The sequence below is a fragment of the Taudactylus pleione genome, unplaced genomic scaffold, assembly GCF_031769625.1.
Source record: "Taudactylus pleione unplaced genomic scaffold, aTauple2 ptg000043l, whole genome shotgun sequence".
NCBI classification, from domain to species: Eukaryota; Metazoa; Chordata; class Amphibia; order Anura; family Myobatrachidae; genus Taudactylus; species Taudactylus pleione.
In genome coordinates this window covers 3,673,255-3,685,839 of record NW_028284445.1, presented here as the reverse complement: position 1 = coordinate 3,685,839, position 12,585 = coordinate 3,673,255, and the positions used below count along the sequence as shown (strand labels likewise).

Here is a 12,585-nt window from a genome sequence, read left to right as displayed (position 1 = left end):
ATTACCAAATATTACAGCTGCTTCGTTCTGCTATTGCATTAGCGACTTAAATCAGAGATGGATGCTGAAGCGATGGCATCAGCTAATAGCTCCAAAGCTTAACCAAGCATAAGGATGCCCACCACTGCGTACAACGTCCTATGAGTACAACTTTGCTTACCTACTTAAATATTTGTAATATCGACGCATATCTTGCGGAAGCTTTGACCAGCCGCAGACTCGGCATCTCTCCTGATGTGCAGAGGGCTCTCGTGCTTTGTACGAAATTGCAAGGGCTAATTTATGCACGCCTATGTAACAGATGCCTGCATTTTATTGACCACCCCCGTTACCTCCCGCAGACGCTGACTATCTGTCACTCACTTTGCAAATAGATCCTCTGTGCGTGAGTAATCGCAATGCAATCACAGACCGTGCACTTACACACATGCGCAATGGTAAACAATCACTCAATCTGGGTAAAAATTGCATTAGGGTCTATCTCTGAATCAGGCCCTAGAGATGCTAATGTGCTTTTACGCACTAGTGAGAGCTCTTCGGCTGTTAGAACAATTACTGAGAGATCTTCGGCTATTAGAACATTTAGGGCTCTATTTATTAACATTATTTTGACTAAAATAAAGTGAAAAAGGGTGTTTTCACACCCTTTTCAAATTATTTTAGTATCACCTATAATTATTACAGGGCAATTGGAGTAGAAATCGTAAAATTCTACTCCAACCCCTAAGTATCACTTATTTTTAGTAAGCAGATCGCATTTCCCATAATTGTAATGGGAAATGTGATCTGACCAGAGTTACTAAAAATAAATTGTAAAAAAATACCGGGGAAAGCCCTGTGATGATAACGCCACCTGGAGGTGGCGTTATCCAGGGTCTCCCCCGGTTACCGGGCTCCTGCCCTGCTCTAACGGGGAGAGCAGAGCCGGGATTCGGCCCCAGTAATCAGCTGTGTGGTCTAAACAGACCACACGCTGATCACTGTAAAAAAAAGAAAAAAAAAAAGTTAAAAAAAAGTTTACTTACATGACTCCAGGGACCGGTGGTCGGGGCTCCGGGTGATGTCCTCGCTCCGGTCAGCTGGTCTCCCATGCTGCACTGCGGCCCGGTCATCAGGTGATCGGGTCCCAGTGCAGTATGGGGTATCACCTGACCAAAGAACATGGAAGACATCATCGGAGCCCGGATCATGCAGGTAAGTGTAATTAAGGGAGAGGTGGGGTTGCGGGGGGGTTCCGTGATCATCGGGGGCGGGGCTTAATGATGGGGGTGGGGCTTAGCGCCGGGGGGGTAGTAGCGATGGTCGGTCGGCGCATTCGCAGGGCACTGGTCACAGTATTTTTTTGCGAAGATACCGTGACTAGTGTGCGGAGGGGAATTGCAGGGACAGGGCTTTCTTGCAAGCTATGTCCCTGCAAGGGATTTGTAATAAATCCCTGTGATATTGCTTGAATTCGCAATGTGAATTCAGTTGGTAATATCATACTACAATCTGCATTACCAATGCGGATTGTAGTAAATAGAGCCCTTAGTGAGAGATCTTTGGCTATTAGAACAATTAGTGAGAGATCTTTGGCTATTAGAACAATTAGTGAGAGATCTTCGGCTATTAGAACAATAAGTGAGAGATCTTCGGCTATTAGAACAATAAGTGAGAGATCTTCGGCTATTAGAACAATTACTAAAGAATGTAAACTAGCCCTATTTTCTATTATATTTATCCCATCCAGAAGCACATTTAATATAATGGAGCTTTTCTAGATAATTTTCCAAATATAAAAACAAAATAAATAAATCTAACTTTCCACTTATCACTCATCCTGGTTTTACTTCTAGAAAACATTTTTACAATGAGCTCCTAATAAGACGAATGATGTGGGGATTAATTATCTAGATAGAAAATAACAATTAGAAATGTTCAAACTTATTTTTGCTAGTCTGCAATGAGGATCTTAATTTGTTTGCATTTCCCAAACTTGCTTATCCTGCTCTGACGTTCCCATTTGTCTTACTAAGCTAGATATCCATGAATATCCTAACAATGTTTAAGTCTTGTATGGTACGGCAAAAAGCATACAAATTTTAAATTGCAAGCAAGTATAGCTCAAGGGGGTATCAGCCTTTTCAGTATACAGCTTTCTCCCACTCTGCTATTTTTACAATTGCTAGAAATTGGCTACCAGCTCAAGAAATCTGCACAAATACAGTAACTTACTTGAATAAGAAATTATTGCTCCAATCTGTTTTGCAGCTTAATTACACATGCAAAGGTCAGATACTCCTCACAATATGATAGCCTCAAATATCTTATACAGGTTGAGTCTCCCATATCCAAATATTCCGATATACGGAATATTCCGAAATACGGAATATTTTTAGCATGACAGAGAGTGAAATCTTTGATTTTTGATGGTTCAATGTACACAAACTTTGTTTAAGGCACAAAATTATTAAAAATAAAGCACAACAATACTTATAGGCTGTGTGTATAAGGTGTATATGAAACATAAATGAATTTCATGTATGTACACAAACTTTGTTTGAGCTACAAAATTATAGAAAGTATTGTATAAAATTACCTTCAGGCTGTGTGTATAAGGTGTATATGAATCATAAATACATTCTGTGTTTAGATTTGGGCCCTATTCCTAAGACATTTCAATATGGTATACAAATATTCCAAAATACGGAATATTCCGATATCTAAAATAGCCTTGGTCCCAAGCATTTTGTATATGGGAGACTCTGTATAACGATTCTTACACTGAAGTGCCAAAAGTCATGGGATAGCAGTATGTAAAGGTAATGGTAAGTGCTGTCACCATACTGTGATGTCTTGGAAATGCCCAGACCTGCATCAGTTTTAATCTGACATCTCGTGGGTCAGTTTGAAAACCAGCTAGGCTGCTCATGGCGAGGCGACATGAATTATCAGTGTTTGAATGGGGCATGATAGTGGGTGGCCAACGGATAGGACATTCCAGAGCCGAAGTTTTGCGGACATTCAACATTCCTATGGTGTCACGTGTGTACTGGGAATACCTTATGGAAGGCTTTACCTCCCACTGTGGACAGTGCAGTGGCTGACCATGGGTGCTTAATGGTTGTGACCAGTGGTGTCTGGCCAGAATTGTCCATGATATCAGATAAGCGACACTGGCTCAAGTCATATCCACATTCAATGCAGGAGGTACCAGATGCATATCCAGCAGGTCGGTGAAGCGTTCTTTAGTTTCTATGTTATATAGGAGCAGAAGACCCACCAGAGAGTGTTCCTATTAACACTATGATACTGCATACAGCGCCTAACCTTGTAACGGTGCTAATTGGACCCTTGAGGACCTGTGGCGTGGTCTGATGAGTTCCAGTTCAAGTTGTTTCTGACTGTTGGTAGGGTTCGAGTGTGGCACAGGCCCCATGAGGCTATGGACTCCAGTTGTCAAAAAGTCACTGGTTCCATCATGGTGTGGGTGTGTTCACATGGCATGCATTGGGTCCTCTGGTTCGCCTCCACACATCTTTAACCACTATGTTGCACTGCTTGATGACCATTTGCAGCCCTTCATAGACTTCATGTACCCTCACAACAATGGAATATTCCAGCAGGATAATGCACCGTGTCATCGGTCCCAAGTTGTCCACCTACAAATATCAGGGAGCTGTAGAAAGCTATCCACAACACCTTTTCAGAGGTCTTCCATCCACTTGAGGAATCGATGCCACGAGGAGTTGCTGCACTTCGCCGGGCTAGAGAGGGTCCTACACAATACTAGGCACTTATCTCATGACTTATGACACTTCAGTGTATAACTTGTGAGTCTACAGAACATATCATTTTTTTTTCAAGAAATCCATTAAAAAATATATTACTGTATGGGGTAATCCCAAATTTGCTCCAGGACTGCATTTTAATTTGTACATCAGACCTGTTAAATAATTTTTTTGATCCTGGGGCCAACTCCATTTCCAGCTTTAACCAGATTAAAGAGAAACAATCTAATTCTCAATTTATATGTTTTTCCAAATAAAATGTTATAAGGCTGATGCAAAGTTGGTGGCAAAATTACTTAAAAAACATGTGTATGGGAATAGCAATTGTAAGGTAGGCTGATATAGCATATGCGACTAGTTTACGTTATGTTGTAAACAACAATTTGTACTCTCCCCTGCTCTGTAGCAGGTGCAAACTACACACCTCCTAACAGGCATATGTACACTTGCTCGCTGGTCTGCAGGAGTCACATTTGAATAAAGACACCCCATGAAAACATTGGGCAGATGAGCCCTCATCAAACCCTCATTCCACCTCTCTTATCATAAGGTTTGAGATCTTCAAAATACATTCTGAGAATATTCAGTGTGAAAATAGGCAAGATATGCTACACATACTGGCATAGTGTTCACTCTGCACCAGCCCCAAAGTGAATTTAACCTGAACAAGAACTGAAAATTACCTAATGGAGATATTTTTGGAGTTGAACGTCAAATAAATATTTTTGTAAGGTTATAAATAATGCTTGGCATAGACTTTATCATTATCTGGGTGATCCGCCTAATATTGGCAGATCGGCCAGATAATTGTACTGCGTATGTGTGTGACCGATCCGAAAATATGAATCGTTGGGGCATGCCTGATCGTCCAGCATGTACGTACCATGTGATATCTTGAAGTCACAAGTCGGTCGCATCGGGCAGTGTGTATGCACTGCCGTAGCCATCAGACAGACATTTCCCCTGTTCTTTCACAGCAGAGCAGTGGGGAAATGTCTCCTCCCCAGGGGAGGAAGCCAGATATTGTGTGGCCATACACTGTGGTATATCTCCCAGTGTATGACAACGATATCTGCTGGGTGTCAGGCTGCTAGATAAAATGTCTGTCAGTCTGACACACATTTTATCTATCAATGTATACCCAATATTAGTCCTTTAAAGCGTACCTGTAGGAGGGTGAAAAAGTACTCTGATTCTGACATTTTGACAACTGTGTGGCCATGACAATTGTACATGATACAACATGTAAATTCCTTCATCTATTACTCCCTCTAACTGATTTAAATACCGAGAAGCAAATCATTTAGCAGCGCAGCCAGATATGTAAAAGCTTTTGTGACTTCTGTCTATAATATGTGCTATGTATACTGAGGGAATCAGTATGGAATCCCGGCTGCCGCATGGCTGGCAGTTCGATTCCTGGCAGCGGCAGCCCGACAGATCAGCAGAGCCCGACAGCAGAAGTCTGACAGCCTGCTGGGAATCCCGATCGTCCCTAAAACTAACCTAACCTAACCCCCTAACCCTCCTTAGGGGTGCCTAACCCTAACCTCCCCCGCAAGTCCCTAACCCTAATCCCCCCTCTAAGTGCCTAACCTAAGTCACCCGGGGGGTGCCTAACCCTAACCTCCCCTCGGGAGTGCCTAACCCTAACCCCCCCTTCCCCTAGCCGAACCCTAACCTTCCCGGGGGGTGCCTAGCCCTAAGTCCCCCCCGCGGCTGTCCGCGCGCAGTGCCCGGCATCCCTTTGATCGGGATGCCGGGCGCCGGTCTCCCGGCATCGGGTAAATGACAGGCGTCTAGATATAGACGCCGGTCATTTATCCCACGCCGGGATAAAGCAGCCGGGAAGCCGGCTGTCGGTATAAAGGCAGACGGTTTCCCGACTGTATACTATACTGAGGCATTAAATGATGGTCAGTGCAGTTCCTTGGTACAGATATTTTAAAGTACTCATTGGTTTCTATACAAAAAACTTAAGAACAGTGGATAATGGCTGGAGATGCTCCAACTATTTGAGCCAGTTTGAAATTGTCTCATTTGAATGAACTTAAGCTCCTGGTCCAGCAGACTAGAGATTATCTGATTTGTTTTTATCGATCACTGATACGCTGCTCAAAATCAAAGTTTGAACATAAGTTCACTCTGGAAGTTAAAAAATCTTTAAATAAAATGTTGCCTTTTCTGCCTGTTTCAACTCCGAGCCAAAACCGAACTCCTCATCTCTAATAAAAAGGCTTCAGTACAAATACTTTACAATGAACATTTACACACATAGGGCCAAATGTAATAGGGTGAGATATTAGAAAATGTGAGTTTAGCAGTAAACTCTCACACTTTTTAAACTCGGCCAATGTAATAGAGTCCGAGAACATACATGTTTTTAGACTCAAAAAACTCTCAAGATTTAAACTCTCATCCAGATACTTTCCCATTGTGAAAATAAAACTCGACTAATGTGAGAGTTTACTGCTAAAATCTCACATTTTCTAAACTCTCACCCTATTACATTTGGCCCATACTGTCTCTCTGTCTATCTATACATACAGTACATACAGTACTGTACATATACACACGGAAGAGGAGATCTCAGTGACCTTGAAAGAGAGTTGGTTGTTGGCCCAAGAGAGCTTGTTTTGCTAAAGATTCTCAAGCGATAATGTCTAGGAGGAAGTCAGCCGGGATCTCGAAGAACAGACATCTTTAGGAACGGCAACAATTGTATACACTAACAATGTGGTACAGTATGCATGAATTCATTTAAAGTGCAAGGCAAAATAGACAAGTGACTGCAGATCAATTGACTGCAAATTTTCTTTCTGAGGCATGTGCGGCCAATTTCATTTAAATGGTCCAATAGGATCTTCGTAGAGCAGGAAACATGTCAGATTACTGTCCATAAATTGCTTCTCACACCTGCTGAAGCATTCTTGCAAGTTGAGTGGTACAATGAGCACAGGCAGGCAGTAGAGAAAGGAGAAATGGTCAGAGGAAACATCCATTACTAAGTTCTCATCAAACAGATGATGCTTGACATTGAGTGCACTTTTTAACAAATAAAGAATCTGTTGATTACATAATTTCGTGGGGCATATTATCCTGGCATGGTTTCGGTACAGATATTCTGTTACAAGAAAAGGTCAAAGCTAATTGCTGAGTGATCATCTTCACCCCAGCAGTTCTTTAATGAAGGGAGGGGTATTTTCCAGGACAGCAATGTCCCCATTAAAAGAGCACATGGGCTTGCCCAGTGGTTTGATGAGCATCAAATGAATATCCATATGGCATTGCATTCTCGGTCAACTGGATATATTTCCACCACCATCAGCCAGGCGTCAGAAGAGTGACTGTTATTGTCATAGTGCTGCATTCCTCTGTCACTTTAAGACTCAATATCACAACACCAACAAGTTCATAACCTCCATTATGAATTTGGGAAACCTTGCTAAAGGTAGTAGCACCATAGGCAGTACTATCTGTCACGTTTCATAACACTTCAATCAACGTAAAATCCAAACCTCACACACAATCCTGTCTCAAGTGCAGAACAGGTAAATGAATATAGAGTTTTATAAATATATTTTAATTTTAAAGTGCAGACTTACTATCTTTCAGTTACTAGGTATACTGAGCACCAGTAAAACCAAATATAGAAATGTAATTGCTTATCACTTGTTTTACTTTTTTCATCTGGTTTGCCTCCAGATTTAGATTCATATTCCAATTATAGCGGTTTATCTCTGTATTTATATACGCTGAACAATGCTGCTCTGTTTGATCCCTCTTTGCTTTGGCCACATAGAACGATGTCTGTTAAAGCAGCAATTTATTCTGTGTTTCTGAAAATGTACAACTGTTTTCTTTTGGACCCATAGCTCGTAAAAGTCGACTGGCCTAAAACAGTCTGCTTAACAGCATTCAGAGGTTATCTAGATTATCACATTAAAAAGTCAACATTTTATATTAAAAATGAAATGCACTACTCTTCAGAAGACTAAATTAGCGGTAAGAACAAATAATCGGAAATTTAAAAATAGGGAAAATGTAATGAAATCCAATACACATCTACAAACTCTTGTACCATCCCCGACAATTACATTATTATGCACTACACAAGGTCTTCTTTATTTTTGATCAAATACGGGGTCTGATTCAGAGGCGCTCGCTATTTGCAAGCGCTCGCTCTGAGTCAGGGCGGAATTTTTTATTTTTAAATACGCCTACAGGCCGCTCGCATAGCTGTGGGTGACCGATTATAGCGACCATCGGGCTTGCGACGATACCCTTATGGTAGGGTCTCATCCACCGTGTGATGTCAGTAGGGCGGGTCTGAATCAGGCCCACAGTCCCTATCGCACAAACTGAATAATAAATCATTCTAGCGTGGTGTTGTGGCATTGTAAAAGTGAAACTTTTCTGTTATTTATGATGTATGTAAAGAGCACTAACAATGTAGACATACTGTAGGTTTTATTACACAGGATGTGTAGTGGGTGATGAGGTGAGGGAAGGAAATGCTCCTTGCAATGGAGTATGGACAATGAATAAGATTGCTCTTTAGCAGGGTCAGCTCCAGGTATACTATAAATAAATTCTGGATCCCCGCTCCAGATTCAACTATATCCATAATTAATAGTTTTAATAACCAAACAAAATATTTTCTAGTTTTTAATTAAACTAATTTTTCCACAGAAGCGCAATAAAGAAATACCAGAGTACAGCCCCCACAGGGGAAATAAAACACACACACATTGGCCGCTACATGAAAAAAAAAACACTCATTGTCCCTGACAGGGAACTAAAACACACACACATTGTCCCTGGCTGGAAAAAAACATTGGCTCCCAAAGCGAAAAAAGCACAAAATAGTCCTCAAGGGGAAAACATAAACACATTGCCCCCCATAGGGAAAAAAACATACACATTGGCCCCCACAGGGAAAGAACACACTCATTGGCCTCCACAGGGAAAAAAAACATACACATTGGCCTACACAAAAAAATTAAACACATAGATTCAATGATTGCTCCCACAGGAAAAAAATAGCACACATTGATTAATTGCCCCAAAGCCAAAAATAAAATAAAACATTGATTCCCCCCAGTCCCTTACATCATACTGAATAACCTCACCTGCTGGGCTGTTACAAATAGCTGCAGAAGTAATTGCAGGAGACCAGCCTCCAGTCACTTCAGAAAGTCCAGACCAGTGAGTATCTCCCTCCAGAGAGTCCAGTACATGCCAGTGGTCCCACTCCCTCCCTCACCCGGGCCCTCAGCATCTCATCGCCATCCTTAGCAAGCCTCATCACCTTCCTTAGCCCCTCAACACTGTCCTCAACCCTCAGCACTATCCACAGTCCTCAGTCCCTGATCACCTTCCTCAGCCCTCAGACCCTCAACACCATACTCAGCCTTCATCGCCATCATCATCCCAAAAGCCTCTCATCACCTTCCTCAGTCCCTTATCACCTTCCGCAGACCCTCATCGCCATCCTCTGCCCTCATCACCATCCTCAGCTTCTCATCACCTTCCTGGTGAAAACTTATCCCCATTTTTTTGCAAAGACTTTTCGACCCGGCGAAAAGTCTTTGAAATTGAATACGGGGATAAATGAAACATGCGAAAATGACGTCATCGCCGATTTCGACACTTCGCAGTCATATTGAATAGGTTAATTTATCGCCGATGACATCATTTTCGCATGTTTCATTTATCCCCGTATTCAATTTCGAAAAGACTTTGCGAAAAAACGGGGATAAGTTTTCATCAGCCTTTTGCTGGCGAAAAAAAGTGCAGAATTGGGGTTTAGGGGTGCAGGCTTAAAAAAAGATAGCCTGCACTCTTGGAAATGACCCCTTAAAACGAACTGTGTCAAAAAAAATAAAAAATAAAAATCGGGACACCCCAAAAAATTAACTTTAAATTTGGGGTAATAAAACAAAAATGGGGAACAGTGTTTAAAAATAGCCAAATAGGTTCGGGGGTGTTCTACAAGTGTGCGGCAGGTGTTTTCTACAATAGGCTATTAGCGGCAGGTGCATTTTTGCAGAATTTTAAAATAATAAGTTTAGGGACTTCAAAATATGCTAGTACCCAATTTCAAGTACCCCAAATTTGATGTGACCACTTAAAAAAACAAAAAAATAAACCTAACTGCTCTTCTGCATCATTTGTTCTAATGTCGGAAAAAAACACCTGCCACGGCTATTTAAAAAATGCAGAATACATTCTGCAGGGCTAAACGGGGGTACCTAGAGTAAACCGCCATGTCTGGATATCTTTAGGATATCCTAAGAACAAAACCCAAAAATTCACGAATTTTTAGCGATACTTACCTTTCCACCGGCTCCCATTTTCGCTGGATAATTTCACGGGGATAAAGCGGGCACACGGCCGATACTTTATCCCCGGAAAATCAGCGATGTGGAGCGAAAAGTCCAGCATGGACTTTTCGCTCTAAAATTGAATACAGCTCATAGTCTTTGCAACTCTTACTAGAACATTACAATTACAATGTAATGCCTACAGTAAAACACAGTCCAAATGCAGCAGTTACAATGCATTATAGAAAAAAACTCACAATGCATTTGTACAGTATTAGTAATTTGATTAAATAGATGCATTTTGATTAAGCTAATACTAAACATGCAGCAAAGTCACACCGGACAATCTCCTTGTACTGGACAACAAAACATTGGTACACATAAAAAGTAAGTGACGTAATTATGTTATATTCCCTGTAAACAGCAAAATTTCAGTTGGCTTATAAAGCTATTTGTGTATGAACTGTATTTAATTTAGTAATTCATTTACCCAAAACCCACGGTAATATCAACCACTCAATGTTGTCTGGTGCAGGTCCTGGACGGTGTTTGTTGAATTCAGTTTGTGAAGCACCCAATAAGAGGGACAGGAAAGTCAAGTAGGATGCAGTGTGGCAGATGAATTTGATGAACGGCTTCCTAATAAAGAGTCCAAGGTTGCTTTTGGGAGCTATCAAGTAACACACAGAGAAGACAGGGAAAAGTATTCCTATTATTACACATGTCGCCATCTTCACTGCCCAGTGTCGTCTCCTCCAGCCTGGAAACTCATCATACCAGCGTGATGCAAGCAGCTGCTGACAGTTAGGTTGAGCAACAAACTATAAAACAAAACAGAAAGAGAATAAATGACATATACAAGTCTGCTAAACTGCAGTTGAATAACTAAAATTGTTTATGGATATGGGAGACAGTAGGTCGTCCATTTTGCTTATTGTACGGCACATTGGTATTCTATGCTGTGTACAGAAGTCTGATGTTGGTAGTGTGATACAGTACAGTCACTACGGCTAGACACTGAGCTACTGGGAACACCCTAGTTGACTAGTAAGTTGCTTCCAAGCAGGAAAGGTGAGGTTTTTCAAGGACAAAAACAGACTCAATGGGGGCGATTTAAATGTTAGCACCAGTGACTGTCATTGCCGGGCACCCGACGGAGCAATTCAATTGTTGCTCCATTCGGCGAGAGAGCCGTGGGAACCGGCATTTCTGCTCGCCCCCTCCTTAGGAGGCAAACAGAAATGTGCGTGATGTCCTGGTTTTTGTTTGGGTGCCCTAACCAGGACTTTAAATGGGTTTAGCCATTTTACATAGCCAAACCCGGTCTAAGTTGGAGCGACAAGCGCGATAATTAATGGGTGCTGAAAAACAATTGAATTGCAACATTGGGGCCACTATTAATTAGAGTGCCTTAAAAACAATTCAATCGCCCCCCATCACTGCACACACAGAAAGTGAAGGAGACCATCATATACAGTCAGGTCCATAAATATTGGGACATTTACATAATTTTCAGATTTTGGCCTCTATTCACCACCACAATGGTTTTGAAATGAAACAAACAAGATGTGCTATAACTGCAGACTTTCAGATTTAATTTGAGGGTAATTACATCCAAATCGGGTGAACGGTGTAGGAATTACAACAGTTTCAATATGTGCCTCCCACTTTTTAAGGGGCCAAAAGTAGTGGGACTATCAACTCAAAAGCTATTTCATGGACAGGTGTGGGCTATTCCCTTGTTATTTCATTATCAATTAAGCAGGTAAAAGGTCTGGAGTTGATTCTAGGTGTGACATTTGCATTTGGAATCAGTTGCTGTCAATTCTCCATATGAGATCCAAAGAGCTGTCACTATCAGTGAAGCAAGCCATCATTAGGCTGAAAAATCAAAACAAACCCATCAGAGAGATAGCAAAAACATTAGGTGTGGCCAAATCAACTGTTTGGAACATTCTTAAAAAGAAAGAACGGACTGGAGAGCTCAGCAACAAAAAAAGACCCGGAAGACCACGGAAAACAACTGTGGTGGATGACAAAAGAATTATTTCTCTAGTGAAGAAAAACCCCTTCACAACAGTTGGCCAAATCAAGAACACTCTCTAGGAGGTAGGTGTATATGTGTCATAGTCAATAATCAAGAGAAGACTTCACAAGAGTGAATATAGAGGGTTCACCACAAGATGCAACCCATTGGTGAGCCACAAAAACAGGAAGACCAGATTAGAGTTTGCCAAACAACATCTAAAAAAAGCCATTACAGTTCTGGAACAACATCCTATTGACAAATGAGACAAAGATCAACTTGTACCAGAGTGATGGGAAGAGAAGAGAAGGAAAGGAACTGCTCATGATCCAAAACATACCACCTCATCAGTGAAGCATGGTGGTAGTAGTGTCATGGCGTGGACATGTATGGCTGCCAATGGAACTGGTTCCCTTGTATTTATTGATGATGTGACTGCTGACAAAAGCAGCAGAATGAATTC

At 41.5% G+C, this 12,585-nt stretch overlaps 1 protein-coding gene across 1 annotated transcript in view; it reads right to left on the bottom strand.

Moving 5' to 3' along the window:
* TRPC4 (transient receptor potential cation channel subfamily C member 4) overlaps positions 1 to 12,585 on the bottom strand; it is a 273,246-nt gene that overhangs the window by 46,441 nt on the left and 214,220 nt on the right. The window contains exon 4 of the mRNA XM_088460139.1: positions 10,587 to 10,917. Within this exon, the coding sequence (XP_088316265.1) occupies positions 10,587 to 10,917 (331 nt within the window). The remainder of the gene's footprint in view (positions 1 to 10,586; positions 10,918 to 12,585) is intronic.